Source organism: Anas acuta, chromosome 1 (assembly GCF_963932015.1).
Source record: "Anas acuta chromosome 1, bAnaAcu1.1, whole genome shotgun sequence".
In the NCBI taxonomy this organism is placed as follows: domain Eukaryota; kingdom Metazoa; phylum Chordata; class Aves; order Anseriformes; family Anatidae; genus Anas; species Anas acuta.
The window spans coordinates 203,306,637-203,325,390 of NC_088979.1; the positions used below are offsets into that span (position 1 = coordinate 203,306,637).

Genomic DNA, 18,754 nt, shown 5'->3' on the forward strand with positions numbered 1-18,754 from the left:
CAAACAGCCTTGGTGGGAACGTTGTGGTTAGGTGAGGGTTTGTGGTGGAGCAGGGCTGGAGGCGATGGCTAGGAAATTATCAGTGGGTTTTATTAAAAGTTTGGATGCACATTTTGGTAAGATTGAGATCAGGTTTTCCTGGCTGAGCAGGGTTGGCTCATTGCTACCCTGTACAGGCAGTATGGTGTACAGGCAGAAGTACAGGCAGGAGCAGGATTCATTCCCTCTAAATGAAAAGATAAAAATTTAAATTTAAAAAAAAAAAAAAAAGGATATTGGTAAATGTTGGAAATGATACAGGTGCCATTTTCAGCCTCTCCTCTCAAAAGGATGTTTTGCATCAAAATGTACTTTGGCAAGCAAAAACACGCAGGTGCTGCATCACAGCAAAAAAAAAAATACTCCCTGAGAAAAGAAAAAATATTCCTGGCTGAGCAGAACACTGGCTGCAGGTTCACCCCACCCAAAAAAAAAATAATAATAATTTTTAAAAGGCCTTTGTGTGCTTCCAGGTGAGGCCATGGCATCGAGAAACAAGAATTTCTCATCGAGAATGAGCCCTAACAGAGTGCATGACCCCAGGTTAATCCATGATCCTGGTGTGAAATTCTCTATTTAGGAGGGACTTTGCCAGGGGGATCAAGTTGTTGGGCTCTCATACTTTTCAGAGCTCTAAAAGAGCTGGGGGAAAGAGATTCAGCCATAGGAAGGGCTGGGGATGCATCTCCAGAAAGGTTCACCCACGTCGACCCGAGCTGGGACATCTCTGGATGCAACCTCCCCATGCCCCAAATGAGCCTTCCTGATGTAAATCAGTCTGTGGCTGGACTGGTGCAAAAATATCCATATGGGCCCATGGGGACCCACTGTAAACACAGTTAAAATGAACATTTTAACAGGTTCTCATTCCTGCCTCTTCCTACTGAGCCCACACATGGCTGCACCATCTCTGGGATGTGTCCTCATCCTAGCCTCCTTTGGGTCCCTGCCTCCTTTGGGTCCCTGCCTCCTTTTGGTCCCTAAATCCTCCCAGGACATCTCCTCTGCCCCCTGCCCTCCCAATGTGGGGTTTCCACCAGGAGCTTCTCTCCAGTTCAAGGTGCCCTCTGAGGGACTACCACCACCAGACAGCTCACTAATATCTCCAGGTGGCATTTATTTCCCAAAAACAAGAGCAGGAAGCCTTCCTCCATCCCATGGCTGCTCCCTCAGAGACCCCAGCCCCACATTTCCTCATCCACCTCCAGCTCTCAATTTTACCAGGGCTTTAGAGAAGAGGATGGTGCATTTCTGCGGGCCAGGGAGGCACTCAGCAGGCATGTTAAGTTGACATAAAGTCTGAAGAGACAACAAGCTATAGGAATTGCCTGAAGATAATTTTTATGGCTGTGAATCAGCAGCACGGTGAGGTTTGGAGGCAGCTAGAGGTGAGCAAATGGACCTGGAAGCATGGCCCATGGGCCTGGGACCCACCTGAGAACATGAGGAATTTTTCTTCTGGCCTCATTATTCCCAGGACACTGAAGGAATGGGCCAGCACACTCAATTTTCCTTTTAAGCCCACTGCCATCACTTTAAATAGGGCTTCACCTCCCCACGTGTGGAATTCCTTGGCAGCTTTGGGCTCCAAGCTTGGCCCAAAGGAGTGTCCCAAAGCCAAATTTGGGGAGCAGATTTGGCCACCTGGTTTCGTGGTTAAGCCGTAGCTGAAGGAGAGGGGCAGAACCTCTGTGGTGTGATTTGGCTCAGGACCCTTCACCATAAACCATGCCCACAAGGGCAGCCAAATCAGCAGCTCACGGGGGAGCTGGGGGACTTAATTCAGGGTTGCAAAGCACTTGGAAGACTTCTCGAGTGGGAAGCAGCACTGCAGGCGAGCGTATAGGATCAAGCTGTTCAGTCCTCTGCTGGGTGTATAAAACGCAGCTTGAATTTCCCATCAGAGCTCTGGGAGCTTGGGCATAATGGGAAATTGATAACTCGATTTTTTTTTAATACGTCTAACCTTAAACGTTCGTTATTGATTTGCCATCTGAACCGCTTTGGCAGGGCCAAAATATTACCGGAACGCATCCTCGGTGTTTCCTTGGAAATGTCACGTCACTCTAATTGAGTTTCTTGAAATGATTTGATTGCAGGGTAGGGGAGACTTTTAGGGCCGAGCGGTTTGCTGGGAGCCGGCTGCTTTCCAGGTGCAGGGAGCTGGGGCTGCTCCAAGCGGGGCGAAGCCAGAAGATTCCTGAACATCACAGGTTGGAGAAAAGCCATAAAAAAAAAAAAAAAAAAAAAAAGCGAGGAGCGTGGCTACAAGCCCCAGGCATAGGAAGAGAGGCACAGGCTGGGGCTCTAACGCACTTAAAACCAGCTTCAAAAATCCTTAGTTTTGCAAAGAGGAGGGGGACTTCAGGGCGTGGGTGACCCCAAAACCCCATTCACATGGATGCTATGGAGCTGAGCATGTGGGACTGTATATATGGCTGTGTACCTATAGCTGAAGCATGCTCAGCCCCTTATATTTGGGATTTCAGTGCTGCCTTGCACATCTGGCCAGCGGAGCCTTGCGAGGAGGTGAGGGAAGGAGAAACTTGCCCAAGCGCGGCATCCGATGTCAGCGGGTAGTTCCTAGGCAACCCTGACAAAAGAAAATGGATGGCGAGAGATGAAGAGGCTGGGCCGGAGTAATTGAGTAATTCGATAACGATCCGGCCCCTGAAATGGCCGCGAGCCCCGAGCATCATCCAGCCTCCTCTGGCTGTGCCGGCAGATTGGAGCGGACAGGCTGACGGGGAGGGAGCTGACAGAAGTCCTCGTCTTCACTCCTGCCAGAGTCAAAAGCAACAGAAAAGTTCATCGCCGTGTCACCCATCTGAATTGCATCCGCCTAGGTAAATTAATTACCTGGTATTTTTAGAGCAGGAGTAATTTAGGTGCTGGAGATGCTGGGGAGGCAAACGGACGTGGAGCTGATGCAGGGCTGGACCCGAGCTCTGGCAGGACACGTCTTGCAAAAGCACCCAGATTGGCTCATTTTGGGAGCAAGAGCAATTACTGCATTGTTATTTTGGTCTACAGAACCACTGCTGGTAAAAGTGAGGAGGCTGCTGGTGAGCACCATCCCCTGCCCACGGCAAGGGTGGGATTGCAGCCTGATGGCTGTGGCATCCTGGAAAAAGAGGGGAAATGGTAAAGAAGCCCCCAAATCCTTTGGTGCTGGGCATCCCCTGCTGAGATGGGGTGAGCAGGAGCAAAGACTGGGATGGATTCACCCCCCAGCATCATTGCTGGGTGGGTTAGGAGCAAAACCAAGGAGAAATTCTCCCCATCCAGGATCCTGCAAGAGCTGTGTCGGTCTGTCCTGCCCCATTTCACCCCAAACCAACCCAAGAAGTCCCTTTTGACCCATAAAGTTTGGGTCACCCAACTCCTGCCTGAGGCATCCCCTACCCAGCTCCCTGAGCCCCACCACCAAGTCCCCTGAGATGTGTCCCACCCTGCCCCTAACGCCACCCCAAGCACCCCAACCACGTGGCTCATGAAGCCAAGGGGCCACCCCTTGGCCATGATCCTTGCAGCAAAGAAATGCTGCAGGAGCAATATAACCCAGTCGTGGAGAAGCAACCATCATATTTCTTGCATTTTTCTTGATTTTTGGGTGTTTCCTCCCAATGGGAGGTGTGGTGTCCATGTAGCTGCAGGCACACACCCTGCACATGGTGCAAGTGCCTCCTTGGAGAAGGGGTAGGAGGTGTGATAGGGACAGCAAACAAAAACGTTGCTACAAACACATGGGGAAGACAATTTGGAGGATTTAAGAGAATTTTTTCTTCTCCAGTGCTATATTTTTTCCCTCTTTTAGAGGGAAAGCATCAAGAACCAAGCTTTATTTCATGCCCAAAGAGCTGACAGAGGTGAAGTCTGGCAGTTTTTGAGAAGGTGGCTTGGTCAGTGACAATTTGACCCCTGCAAAATGAACAACCTCATCATTCCCTACCCCCTCCTGTCTCTCTACCAAGGTCCCAGCCCAAAGCCACGAGGCTTTCCAAGCCACCAGCACCTTCTCCCCAGCCCCTTTGCAGACAAATGCAAGGACTTGCTGCTGCTGAGCTGCCAGCAAGAGTGAAACCACCCCTAAAATTTTGTCATGGGGCAGAGAAGCCCATCAAAAATGAATTTTGGGAGAGAGGAAGAGCTGTTTGCTACAGGGTTATGGTGAGATGGAGAATGGGCAGTCCTGAATTTCCAGCCTGCACAGCCCTGAAAATGCACATCGTGTATTAAAAGTTATTAAAGACGGGTCAAAACAACACAGAAAATTCCTTTTTGCCCATCTACGGACCTGCAGTGCCTCCATGTCCAACTTTTCTCTGCAGCCGTGGTGATGGAGATATTAAAAAGGACCACACATGGCATTGCCTTCTCCTCCCTGAGCCTGCCAAAAGTTTCGTGTTGGTATTTGGGGTGTGCTTTTCGCTTTCAAGGCTTCTGGTCTGCCACGACCACGAGATGCTGGGTCTTATTTTTCCCAGTAGTGGAACGGTTGTGGCGATGAAATTTTAATAAGATCTTCTTCAGCTGCCCACATTTAGGCTTAAATGATGATTCAGAGAAGGAAATTGAGCTCGGCAACTGCAAGAGAGGCTGCGGAGAGGTGGGAAGGTGTCCTGCTCCTGGAGAGACAGACGCACAAGGGGTACCAGTGAGGATGCTCGTGACAAAGCCTGCATTTTTTACAAGTTTGGTAATTTGGGGAGAAACTTTGGGGAGTTTGGGTCATACTCCCCTCTGCTTCAAATGAGCTCCTGAGAGTGTCCTTTCTCCAGGGTCAAGGGTTATTTTTATGCCGCGATATTTTTAATTTTTACAGCAAAATCTATGCTTTGAGCTCTGCAAAAAAAAAGCAAAGAGCAAAGCAGGGATCAGCAAGCTGTGGTAGCCAGCCGGGGACAGCGAAAACAGGGTTTAAAGCAGACCGATAGAGATGTACCAGACAGTTTGACTTCTTTCATCTTTTTTGTTTTTCTTTAGTGCTGTTTTCTCTTTCCTATTTTCCCCTAATAAAATCACCGTGAAGACTCCATGTCTGGCATGCAGATTTGCCTCCTGCAGGACACTGTCCTGCACCGACCCTACCGAAGAGCGAAGCATTTTATGGGTAAATAGCTACAGAAATACACCCCATCATCTGCTGATGGCACAGGAGATGGAGAAAGGTTTCCTTTCCTGGCTCCAGTGGTGATCTGCAGGATGATGGGAAATGCATTTGCCCTCATGCTCCAGCTTCCTTCTTGGAAAAGAAAAAGAAAGAAAAAGTAAAAAGAAAAAAGAAAAAAAGAAAAAAAAAAGAAAAAGGAAAAAGGAAAAGGAAAAGGAAAAGAAAAAAGGGAAAGGGAAAGGAAGAGAAGAAGGGGAAGGGGAAAGAGGGGAAGGGAAGGGAAGGGAAGGGAAGGGAAGGGAAGGGAAGGGAAGGGAAGGGAAGGGAAGGGAAGGGAAGGGAAGGGAAGGGAAGGGAAGGGAAGGGAAGGGAAGGGAAGGGAAGGGAAGGGAAGGGAAGGGAAGGGAAGGGAAGGGAAGGGAAGGGAAGGGAAGGGAAGGGAAGGGAAGGGAAGGGAAGGGAAGGGAAGGGAAGGGAAGGGAAGGGAAGGGAAGGGAAGGGAAGGGAAGGGAAGGGAAGGGAAGGGAAGGGAAGGGAAGTCCTTCCCTGCTTTTTGGTCTGGTCTTGCGTCCTGTTTCCCCGAGACCTTTGGGATCCGCCACCACCATATCTCCCCAAACAAGGATAGATTCAACCCCAAGTGTGTGAAGGTGAACCCATGCTTGCAAAGCTGCCAAATACTGAGAAACACCCCCTCAGGGGTTTAATATTACTCCTTTCCCTGTCCTATATTCCCTTCCCTGGGTACCTGAACGATGGGTTCCCAGCTTCTGGCAATAGCAGAGTTTCAGTTTTGACCTGAAGACCTGAAATTGCCGGAGGTGATCAGGGCCATGAGGTCCTCATGTCATTGGGTTGCTCCAGGATTTGGTTCCTGGGGTGCCTGTTTTGCCCTGCCTTCAGTCCCAGGGGATGCCAGACCCAAACCCCATGCCAGGAGCAATGCTGCCCTAATGATCCCCAAACAGGTGAGAACTGAGCCCAAAATGCCACCCAAGACATTTCCAGGGGATCCCCCGGCCTTTTAAAGATCTCCTCTACCTCAAAGAGACTTGGGATGGTGACATCTCCCTCTGATAGGAAGAGGGACACCCATTTTTGAGTGCCCCCACCCCTTTCATAAAGCACCCATTGGCCAGGTCGGCACCCAGAGCCCCCATCCCAGATGCACCTACAAGCTCAGCCCCTTTCTTTCACCCCCAGCCCCATAAGATTGGGGGAAAAAATGTGGGGAGGTTGTCCCTAACCCACTCTGAAGCATGTAGGGCTGCCAGTGGTGTGAGGCCAAGAGGGTCTAAGGGTCTCCTGAGCTTTTTGAGGAACCACAGCCGATATCTGAAGCCCCCAGGGAGTGAGAAGATGCAGAACACATCTCTCCAAGGAGGCACGAGGAGATAGAAATGTTGGCGAAGCTCTCACCATTCACCCCAAGCACCCACAGGAGTTGAGTTGGAGCCTCAAGGTGGCATTGCATTCATTTTAAGTGGTTTTAGGTAACTTCTTCCAAGCTTCAGGGATGTGGCACCACCTGGTCCACCAATGCTCGTTAAGACACCAGCTGCTGCTGCTGACTCAAGCCCTTCTCGCCCCACCAAGGATCAGGAAAGGCAGGACACGACCCGAGCAAGCCGAAGGTTGCTGAGAATCAGCACTCGCCTATCTGCAACGAGAGCAAAGGGAAATCATTTTTAATGGAGCTCCACCGCCAGGGACCCTTCGGAAATAGCTCTATCCATCACCGCTTCCTCGCCACGCACGGTGAGCTGAAGGGTTTCGGCAGCTTTGGGGACCTGGAAGCCCTTCGAGGAAGCTCATCTTGCTGCAATAAATGATCCTGCAAGAGTTTGTTGGAGCTAGAGGAGCGAGGACTGCAAGCCGTGGCTTCCCTCGCTCTTGCTGGGAAGGAGCAGGGTGGTGGTTCCCTCCGACGGTGTTTCCCATCCAAGTTTTTGCGTGGAGATCTGCAGGCAGGTTTGGTGACCAAAGGCTCCATGGATTTGCCTTCCAGGTCTCGTTGAAAGAGGGGAAACGGAGATGTCCGTCCAGGAGATGGAAGCTTCAAGAGAAAATGAAAAAAAAGTGAGTTGCTGGGGAGATGGGACTGAAGTATCTCAGCCAACAGCTGGAGGTGGTCAAGGGGAAAATGTTCTACCAGGGATTGAAGCCAACGGGGAGCTCCCACCCTCACCAGTCACTGTGATGGGCAGCAACCTCAAGGGCTGGATGAGAAGCTGGGAGATGCTCATCCAAGAAGATCACGGCTCCATTTCTCCAAAAAGCACCCGTGAGCACTGCTGTGGTCCAGGAGTGAGAACGTCTCCCCATCGTCACTCCGAGCCCACCCAGAGGCACTTCTGGCTGCCACAACTTTTGTGGGGGGTCTTAGAGGGTTTTCCTCACGTTTGGTGGGATTTGTACCTTCCCTGATCCACCAGGAGCCCCCAGCCCAGCCTTGGGAGGATCCTGCACCAGGAACCTGACTTTTTGGGGTGCCCCAGCCCAGGACCATGTGGAGAAACCCCATTTCCAGCAGGGAGATCTCCATCCCCATCCTATTTGCCGCACAAACCCATTTCTGCTCACAAACCAGCACCGTGAGGCATTGCAGGAGACCTCACTGACCTCACCAGGACTGGAGCAATACTGGGACCACGGACTGTTGTTTTTTTTGGTTTTTTTTTTTTTGGCTGCTGCCTTGGGGCAATCGGAGTTAATTCTGCTGGACCTCAGTGGGTCTGGGGAGCTTGAAGGGCTGTGGATGGGGCTTTAGGGCACTACACTGGGGCAAAACCCTGCCGAGGTGGTGCACCAGCCCCACGCATCAAAGAGAAGCCCAAATTATTGGGATAATGCTGCTCATCAACGCTGAAAACCCAGACAGGCTTCCTTAGGGGCCACAAAAACCTTCTGCATTTAAAATACCCTTGCAGGGAGTGCTCAGCTACCTGGAGGAGCGGGGGAAACGTGTCTGCGTGATCCTGCAAAGTCCCAGCGCTGACGACAGCCCCGTTTTCGGGTGACTCTCAGCGGGTCGTCAGGTTCAGAGGTCTTTTTTGCCCCCCTTTTTCCTCTTTCTGAATGGGGAGAGGCACCGCCGGCCCCGTGACGTTGCCAGCTCCCTCTGATTTCATTTTAATGAAATCATGCCCAAACGAAGGCTCCACGTCTGGAGTTACGACTCAAACCCCGTGATCACTCATTTTTATATATACACAAGGGAGGGGAAAAGCGTTTCCATAGAGAGAAAAAATATCACAGCCCTCTTAATAACAATAAAAGAAAAGCGAGGGTGCAGAAGTTCAGGGGAAGGCGCCTGATGCCTCTCTCCTCGGAGTGAGACAGCCGAGCGAGCAGCAGCCCCTTCCCATCCCGAGCACCGAGGACTGCCAGGTGAGTGCCTGGATTTCATTTATTCACCAGCAGCCGGCTTCATTTGCACAAACTTTAAATATTTCAGTGCTTTCCTTGGGAGATCAGGTTCCACGTTTCTCTGCGAGGAAGAAAAGAAAAGAGAGCAGGGTAGGGAAAAGCAGTTCAAAATCCTGTCAGAGGCTCCCCACCACCAGTGAAATGTCTTTTGGGTTATTATAACAATTTTTGGAGGTAGATCAGGCAGGGGAAGGGTTTGGAAATCTGGAAGCGGGGATGCAAATCGCTGCTGGTGTTAAAGGGGCGAGGGGAGAGGAGGGCACAGCCCCGTCCACGTCGGGTCAGCCTGGATTTCGGAGCCCTGGGAATCAGCATCATCAGGAGGCATTCGTTAGGGAAGCAAAAGCGGCATCAGACAGAAAGTTTTTAAAGTCTTACAGGTCTCATCCGCTCTATTATTTTATTCTAGACTTACTTTTTGATGGGAAAAAAAAAAAAAAAAAAAATCAGCTTAATGCTCCTCTGCTGCCGAGGAGCAAATAGCTTTGTCCCCAGTTTGCCAGAGCTGCCCTGCTGGAGTGATTTACTTTTTTTTCCGAAGCCAAGAGCCAGAGCTGTCCTGCCGGGGCTGCCGGCTCCATCTCACCGTAATGCCTGGAAATCTCCCACGGGCATCCCGGCAATTTCCACCCTCCGGCAGCAGCAGATTTAACTCCGAATTCCTCAACCCTGCCGCAGGCAGATTTTCTTCTTTTCCTGCTTTTTTTTGGGAGTTTAGGGGGATCCTCTTCCAGATTTCTCTGGAAGCAATCCAAAAAACTTTCTGGCAGGGGAGCAAAACCCCTGTGAAAAATTATATTTTATATTTTAAAAATTAGCTCTTGCTGCCTGGGCGCTGAATTTCCTTGCCACTTTGCCTCGCTTTTTGTCCTGCTTTTCCTCTCGCTCAGCCGAGGTTCCCAAAGAGTTTTGCTGAGCAGCAAATGCCCGTGGAGCCAAACCGTGGGTACTGAAACCCGTTTCAGTATCGGTGGGAGGCAAGGTAGCGGGGAGAGGCTGCTCGGAGAGGGCAGTGGCTTCGCGAGCCAGCTCAGCTCAGCTCTCAGAGCCATCCCCGCTTTTCGGATGGCAGCCTGGGGACACGCACGGTCCCCCAAAGAGCAGGGGCTGCAGGCAGGAGTGAGGAAGGATGGAGATTTCTAAATTCATGCCTTGATCCCCCCACATCCCACTAGCAGGGACCACAAGGAGTTCGCTGGGGTGGCTGCATCATATGGGGCTGAAGCAAATCTGCAAAGAGGGGCGTTTTGGGGTGGAAGATGCTTGTCCTATTAAGCTTTTTCAAGCAAACTCTAAATTTAAAGATTTAAATTTCATATTTGGGGCTGAAGGAAGGAGAGCTTCAGGCTCCAGGTCTCCGTCACAGGGGTGTTGTGTGCCCGGGATTAGTTTTGTTCCCCCATCCTACAGCGGCATTTTTGCCAGCATTGCCTGGGTCGTTTCCCATCCTTTTCCTGTCTGGACACAGGGCAGAGTTAAGGGGACAAATCTGCCCCAAACTCCCCCAGAGAGGGGCAACGAGGGCAGAGTTAAGGGTACAAACCAGCCCTGATCTCCAAAAGGACAGCAAATTAGAGGCTGAAACTCGGTGACAGGGGAGCACGTCCAAGGTGACAGCTCCTGGGGATAAAAGGGTGATCGGATTTTGGGGGACACCCACCCTAGAAGGACCCAAGCGAGGTCCCCGTACCCAAGGGGACTTGTCCAACCTGGACAGGGCTTGTCGTGCGGTGAGCTTGCCACAAGATGGGGCCAGAAGATTGGGAATGGCATCCCACCTCCAGTCCTCGGTGGGGACACCTGTCTGTCCCCTATAAAAGCAAAGACCCCTCGGAAAATCCCTTATGGACTTTTAGGAGGTCCTGCTGAGCAGATGGGTGGGTGTATGGGGAGATGGGTTGCTTCCCAGAGAGGCAGGACTTGGAAACAGGGAGGTTTTGCACAGCGTGGGGGTTATCCTAAGATAATCAACCTCCTCGGGACACCAAAATGACTGTATTTTGGGTAGAGAGGAGCTGAAAGGAAAACTCAGCTTTATAGCAGCTGGTAGCACACATGGTGGAGGCATTAGCAAGGTGGAGAGGGCTTCACAGGGACTGCAACGGGATTTCCCCAGGCAAGGAGATGCCCACAAGAGAAACAAGCTCTCCTACAACAGGCAGTTGACAAAGAGAAAAAAAAAAAAGACAAATCCTCCCCTCCACAGAGCATTCAGCCTTGCAAAGCACCTGGGACATCAAACCTCACATCCACCCCAAAAATAAACAAGGGTTTGGGGGTTGCACCTTGGAGGAGGAGGCCCTGAAGCAGCTCGTTCCCCGTTGCCCTAAGCATTAGCTGGGATTTTGGGTGGGATCCAGGAGGATGGGACGTGGGAGGATGGGGGGATGATGGTGCTGGGACCCCCCCCGGGGAAGTTTATGTCCATCTCTGCCCTCCCCTCGGTCTCTCCAACCGGGCAGGCCACCGCCATGCCCCACGCCAAGCTGCTGCTCCTCCTCGCCCTCCTCTGCGCCAGCGAGACCAGCCGGGCCCTCCGCCTCTACAACGCCGCCTCCATCTTCAGCTGCCTCAACGCCGCCCTCGCCGAGGCCCAGAAGAGCCTCCCGGAGGAAAACGCCGTCTTGGACAAGCGTGGCTACGACTATCACCCCTCAGAGGAGGCCTCCAAGGAGGAGGAGGAGGAGGAGGAGGAAGGAGAGGGAGAGGAAGACAGAGGGAAAAGGACATTCCCGGGGGAAGGCCATTACAAATACAGCTCCCAGGCGCAGGTGAAGGGGAAGACGTACCAGAACCGGGCCAAGAGCGACCGCCGCACCAAGGTCACCCTCTCCCTCGACGTCCCCACCAACATCATGAACATCCTCTTCAACATCGCCAAGGCCAAGAACTTGAGGGCGAAGGCGGCGGCCAACGCGCACCTCATGGCCCAAATCGGGCGGCGAAAGTGACCCCCGAGGGGCCGGGGGGACTCGGAGCAGGGCTGGGAGCACGGGGCCACCACCCGGCCCCCGGCCTGCCGGCCAGAGGGGACTGAAAGCCGTGTACGATAGCAGTGTTGTATATTTTTGACCCATAGAGCTACGTAAATTTCATATCTCTTCTTCCTCCTTCTCTCCTTCCCGATCTCCCTCCCCAATTCCTCCTCCTGGACATTTCCACACCTGGGGAAGAGGCTGGTGTCCGCAGCAGGGCAAGGGGACGTGTCACCGTGGGAAGGTCCCGATTAAAGCTACAATCTCTTGAGTTTCCAACGCGTTGTTGTCCCGTCACCTCCCCCAGATGCTCATTCAGGGCTTTTCCAAAACCTCCAGCTCCATCTCGCCTGTCTCAGCCCCTACATTTTCCCAAGTCCCCCAACACACAACCCCATACACAATCATTGCTACACTGGGAAGGGAAAAGTTAAGGGGATCCCAGTTTGTCCTGCTGGACAAAATTTTAAGGTCTAGATTTTAAGGTCGGCCTGCAACCACCCATTTCCCCACCAAAACCTTCAGCCAGGAGGCCATCACCCCCATCCATGTGGTCCTTCAGGGAACATCCCTAGGATGTGGGGTGGCTTTGCCTCTTCTCCCCAGTTGTTCGAGGTGAGTTTGGAGCCCAAAAGTTGCAGGTTCCTCCCCAGTCACTTCAGACCCATCCTTGGGTCTGTCCGTGTTGTCCATCCCCACCACTCTGCCTTTCCAGGTACTTGAAGTTCCCCTTCACAACCCTGCCAGAGCTCACCCCGCTCCCCTTCATCCACCCTCCATCGAGTCCCAGCTCACTCAGCGCCCACCCCTTCACCTTAAACTTCCCCCAAATCCCCTCCTCTCTTCACCTCCCAGCCCACCTCCAAGATGAAACTCCATCTCCTGTCCTCCATCCCAGTATGTAGAGGGAAATTTGGGAGATGGAGAGAAATTTGGCCCTCCTTCCCCAGGAGATATTTGTCAACAGCAGAAAATTAAAAAAAAAAAAAAAAGCAAAAATTAAATAAATAAACCAGATCCTCCAGCATCTCCCCCTCGTACACACATCTCCAGCAGGCAACACACCAACATGATAACAGCATCTCTGTGCCATGACCACCTCCTCCCTCCACCCTGGGGCTGAGGACGGACCAGTGAGGTCTTTCCTCATTGCAATTTCCTCTAGCCTTGAACTATATGGCCCTTTATATACATTTATATACAGCTTTATATATTTTACGACCCGAAAACCTACATGTCCATCCCCTACCAGTACACTGAGCTCTTGTTCAGCAGTGCACACTTGTTGTCCTCGTTTTACACCTGGGGAAACTGAGGCACGCGTGCCCACGTGCATCTGGCCAGGCAGAGCAGGGCAGAGCAAGGTCAGACCTGGCCAGACACCCGTCCAGATGTGCTCTTGTCCCTTTCTGGGTTTGGCCAGAGGTGTCCCAAGCTGTCTGGACGCAGCCTTTCCAATGCATCAGGCTGTCTACAGGAGCCTTTGCTCAGGGTTAAGTCATTGCTCTGGGTGGATTTCCCCTCTGCTTCCCAGTGAGCTCCAGTAAAGCACTGGCCCAGGCTGGGAAGAGGCTTTTCCCTACCCCCAGCTCCCATGGGGTCGGGGTCCAAATGGCTATGATGTTCCCAAAGGGATGGGACACACTGGCCAGCAGCAACTTAGATGAGGGGAACATCCCCAAGTTACTGTCTGGAAATCCTAACATCCCATCCCTAGGGCTCACATTGTCTCTTTCTCCTGCTTCCCATTAATGAATTAATTAACACTGAAACCACACCATGGGAGCGGGTGGACCCAAAGTGTTTGCACACATCTGAAAAAGTGTTTGCCTGCACATCTGAAGCTGGAATGGGGTAGTGATGGAGAAAGCAGAGGTCCTCTGTCCCCAGCTGCATCCCCCTGGGGGATTCTCACCCGTACCCGGCGCTGTCGTGGACAAACCTTTCCAAAATTAATCCTCCTTCCTGCTCGGAGGGGACAGGACACAGGCAGAGGTCAGAGGAGCCAGATTTGCTTAGGAAGCAGGACTGAAGTCTCCACCAGCCACCACCTGGGGCTGGGAGCGTGGGGATCCAAAGCTTAGGAAGGGCAGCCTTGCAGTTTGGGTGAGATGTGAAAAGTTTGGTGAAAGCCAGGTGAGGATTTGCTCTTTCCTGCCACTTCGTGCAGGGATGAAACCCAAAATTAGGTATTGCACTGGAAAGGGTGGGCTTCCCTGAGCAAAGTGTGGGTGCACGGCTGCTGTGGGTTCACTCAGACCAACAAATCCTTCTGCTTCCACCGCCGGGTCCCTTCCAGCCTCTCCATAATCCTCACCCAAGCATCCAGCTCTCCCCTGGCCTCCAGGAGCTCCCCATCCCTCTTTCTCTTCTTCCACGTGCCAATGCTCACATGCCAACCCACATCAGGCCAAACCAGAGGTGTTGCAGGGATTTTGGCAACTCTCCGAGGACAGCAGGTCCTGACCACCCTCCTGGGATCAGGGAGGCCCCATGCCCATCTGGCTGAGGAAGGAATTTAAGCAGTGCAACTCAACAGGCATTGAGGATTTGGGCCAAAAATATTCTCCTGCTGAGTGGGACGGTGTCTGTGTTCACGTCCATGGGGTTTTGGTTAGAAAAAATGAGATGATTTCAAGCAGTGACCATGGGAAGAATTGTCCCAAGGCACTTGGGGACGTGGTGAACCCAAGAAGGTGGTGGGACAGGGGGAGACCCAACCATGCCCGGTGGATCGGAGCCAGTCCCCGTGTCTGGGCTCTAGCTCACATTTTAAAACATGTGTTTCTGGGACATCCGTGTCAGTGAGTTTCTTGCTTCGGTGTGTGCTGTATAGAAAATAAAACCGTTGTCCATTTGCAGTGTGGTGGTCTCATTGCTGCCTCCCCAGCGTGGTGCTGAGCCATGTACCATCTCCACGGCTCTTTCGGGTCCTCCAGGACATCCATCAGCCCCACGTCACAGCCTCAGCATCTCTGGGGATTTATTTTTTTGCCATGTAACAACTGCTACCCCTATTTTAGTAGGGGAAACTGAGGCACACAGCAGTCCTATCTTGCAACATACTCCCCTCTGGCATCAGGACCTAGTCCCATAGGGGTTCTGGGAGAGCTCCAGGCCCTACACCATGGATGTTTTGGGATCAAGATGTGGGATGCTGCAAAATCCAGGCACAGCCAACGGAGCCACGTTGCTTTTGTGGCTCTGGAGCTGCCCTGGAGCTGGGAGAGCCCGGATTTCTCATGGTACCAGCGCTGGAGAAGCCACCCCAGCCCTGGGACATTGCCTTGAGGCAGGAGCCCCAGCCTGCAACTCCTCTCCACCCCCAGGCGATCCAGGAGATGCAACGTTTCCATTCAGAGAATTGGGGTGGAGGATAGGAAGCACATTTCCAGGCCTGGAAATTGCAAAGAAATTCATAAAAATTAACATCTTTTTTTTCTTTTTTTTTTTTTCATTAAATTAACCAACTCAGATTAACCCAGATGCTCCCCCCAAACAAACATTTGAACGTCTTCTAAGTTTGCAGAAATTGCAAAAAGACAAGAAAGAGCAAAAATAAAATAAAATAAAATAAAATAAAATAAAATAAAATAAAATAAAATAAAATAAAATAAAATAAAATAAAATAAAATAAAATAAAATAAACAAGAAGGTGCAAAAAGACGAGAAAAACCTCCCAGGAAAAGCTAAATGAGGATTTAAAAGGCTAAAGAAAGTTCGGGCTCCCCAGGTGTGAGTCCTTCAAAGCTCCTCATTGCCCCACACCGCAGTCCCAAAGGATGTGGGGGGGGTGGCTGGTAAGGGACCAAGCTGGGTGTCCCTTTGGTGGTGCTGGGACAGGTCTGGAGCAGGGGGTGATGTTCTGGGCTTGGGGGAGATGGGTTCAGCACCCCTGTGCTGGTTTTGGTGTGGGGGTTTTTAAGGCTGGGGATGTGCTGAGGCTCCAACCCCATGTCCTGCCCAGGTCCCAGCTAAAAGCACATGGGCAGGCTGTGGGAAAGCTTCAGGTAAGCTTACTTAAATATCTTCTTAAATATCTTCTTAAATATCTTCTTAAATATCTTCAATATCTTCTTAAATATCTTACTTAAATATCTTAAATATCTTCTTAAATACCTTACTTAAATATCTTCTGGCTCAGAGCTTCTCCAGTTGGATATATTTTCCTTTTCTAACCCTCTGTAGATATCTACTACAGTCTCTTTGTACCCAAAAGCTTGACTTTTTTTTTTTTTAATAGTCTCCTGTGTCAAGGAGTTCAACAGTTCCCTACACGCTACGTGAGGGCTTCTTTCTTCGGCTCAAGCTGTGAGCAGTTGCTTCATGGGGCAATTTCTTGGCCTTGCCTAGAGAAGGTGAACAATCAGTCTGGGCTCCTTGATCTTTGGATCCCCTCCAGCCAGCAGATCCTGCGTGGCTGCCTCTCATCTAAAAGGAGATGAACTGCTCTGCATGTCAACATGTGGAGCTCGCCAGAAAGGGGCCTCTCCTGGCAGGGGTCTTCTACAGCCACCCAACTGGATGGCGAGGCCAGCCTCTACCTCCAGAGGTCCCTTCCAACATCCCCCTCTCTGTGAACGGAGGGATGTGTTTGCACCAAGGCTGGTTGAGCTGGATCATGCCCTCCTCCTCAAACTGGGAGCACTGGGTGAAGCAGCTGGGAAGGCCGCGGTGCCTTGCCTTCTGCCCCGAGGCAGGGTGAAGGGGAACCACGAGCAGCTCGACTCCACAGCCGTGGTGTGCTGCAGATCCAGCAGCTCTGCTCTGCGTCCTCCTCCCCTCTTGGGAACGGGGCTGTTGTGCAACGTAATGACAGCCCTGGGATGCATGGGGACCTACCGCAAGGCCCTAATCTCTGCATCTCATCTGCCCTGGTGGGAGGTTGCAACATCTCTCTGAAGGGCTAACGCGTAGTTCTTGCTAGCCCAGTATCTCTCGGGTGCCTGCTGTGGAGAAAACGTCCTGGCTGCCACCAAGCTGGGATAATGTTCTTCTTATATGTAGATTGTGGGTCATAAGTTCCATAAAAACACCCAGAAAATTAAGTTTTTGCCTTATTCCTCAGTGTATACTCATGACCTCCTCTTCTCTCCCATCCTCATGCCAAGGATTTCTATCCACATTGGCCAGGCTGGCATCCAGATGGGCAATTCCTGCTGGGAGCTGTATTGCCTGGAGCACGGGATCCAGCCAGGTGGCATCATCTCCTCCAAGGCATCCTCAGGGCAAGCAGACTCTTCCTTTGGGACCTTCTTCAGCGAGACAGGCTCAGGAAAACACGTGCCCAGGGCAATATTTGTTGACTTGGAGCCTACTGTCATTGGTAAGTGGTGGAAGGTCCCCAACCCTCCTACTGGGGGGAGTGGGAGGGTGTCACCACCTCTGATCCGGCATGCACTGTTGGCCATCTAACCTCCTGGTGAGCCTACCAGCTTTCATATTCAGACTAGTTTAGATGTGGGTTCATAATCTGGTGGACAACGCTCATGACAATCATGAGGTTATCAACTTGATCTCAACTTCTTCGAGATTAGATCAGGGCTGGGTGGGACCTACCGCATGCTCTTCCACCTGGAGCAGCTCTTCAGCAGCAAAGAAGATGCTGCCAACAACTATGCTCGGGGCCACTACACCATTGGGAAGGAGATCATCGACCCTGACATTGATAGGGCTCATAAAATGGTAACAATATGAATGGTCTTCTGCATTAGCCCTCTGTTCTTGCCTTGGCTGTCAAGAGAGGCAATGTTTTTTTTGCCTAAGAAATACGAAGATATGCTTGATTTAGGTAGAACTTCTTAGTGGCCATCAAGCTCTTCCTCATCTTCTTGAGTGCTTAGTCAAGATATTAGGAGTCTCTGTCTGTCCCCAAATGTCACTCAGACCAGGCTCCAATCTCTACCAAAAAATAAAAAAAAAATAATAATTTAAAAGAATTGTCTGTGTTTAACAGACTTCCACTGTTAGAAGTGGAAGGTGTGTAAGCAGTAGTAAAAACCTGGCCTTAAACTTGATACTGAATGTGGTACCTGGCTGCCCTGGAGAAGGATTACGAGGAGGTTGGAAGGGACTCAGCAGATGGAGAAGAGGATGATGAATAAGCTCTGTGAGGAAGCAGCTTGGATTGTGAGTAGGTTTTGGATTTTTTTTTGTCCTGCAATTCCTTCCAGAGAATGGAGTTGAGGACTGGGTCTGAGATTTTTTTTTTTTAAGTTACGGGTTGGCTAAAAGCAACCTTTTGGTCAAGGTTTGTGTACGCACAAATTTGGCTGAATAAATGGTGACCAGTAGAAACATCTCCTGTCTTGGTGTGCCACCATGGTGAGATGGGAGGTTTTTTTTTCTGCCTTGGCCCCTGCCCTCTTTCTCAGGAGGCTTTCAGACCTGGTGATGCTGGGCTGTGTCCTGCAGCCTGGGGCAGGTGACAGCAGGGCACGAGCCACCTCCCCTGCAGGGGAACTGCTGGGCTAGGATGAACACTGGGATGGTGATCCCACTCACTGTCTGCCTGGGGCTTTTCCCCATCCAAAACATTGCTGGCTCTGGACTTCGCAGCTTGCAGCCCTCTCCGAGGCAGCGGGATCAGCTTTCTCCAGCCCCCCACCACCACGCAGAGCCCTGCTAAAGCAATCCACGTCTGGCTGCCAGGGCTGGGCTTGCCTGCGAGTCTCATTTTGAGTCTGGAGATGAGAATTCGAATGCTCCAGCTGTCTGCCGGCCCCTCCAAATGCATCTGACCCATGTCCTAGCTCATGCTCAGCACCAAAGCGAGAAGCTGTGTCCCCAGTTAGACTTCTTTCCTCTTCTGCTGGGTGAGGGTTGCCCCCCAGGCACAACAGCATCATCCCTGTGGACAGGTAATGGGTTGGAAAAATGGATTTTAAATTGGTTTCTGCAGATCCCTGGACCGGGACAGGTTATTACTCCACCGGGGAGCCTCCTCCCAGTAAGTGATCCAAGAAAAGGAGCTGGCTGGGATGCAGCGGGGAAGCTGGATCTGCACTCAGGCTGTAATTGAAGGGCTGACAGGGTTGGCTCTGGGTTGCACTGGAGGAAAGTTTAAACAACCTGAGGTGGGGGGGGGAGGAGTTGTTATTAGAAGCTGTCTCCACTTGCCATTACTCAGCTGGGCTCCGAGGGGTGGCAATCTCCCAAGGACAACACGGGGGGGGGAGCTCCCAGGGGTTGTCTCACC

The 18,754-nt window shown here is 51.5% G+C and overlaps 1 protein-coding gene across 1 annotated transcript; it reads left to right on the forward strand.

The window, feature by feature from the left end:
* The first annotated feature begins 7,483 nt into the window (after nt 1–7,483).
* UCN3 (urocortin 3) lies at nt 7,484–12,525 on the forward strand. The gene is made up of 2 exons (XM_068670133.1): nt 7,484–8,542; nt 11,044–12,525. Exon 2 carries the CDS (start codon nt 11,053–11,055, stop codon nt 11,530–11,532), a length of 480 nt encoding a protein of 159 aa, XP_068526234.1. The 5' UTR covers nt 7,484–8,542; nt 11,044–11,052; the 3' UTR covers nt 11,533–12,525.
* The last annotated feature ends 6,229 nt before the right edge of the window (nt 12,526–18,754 follow it).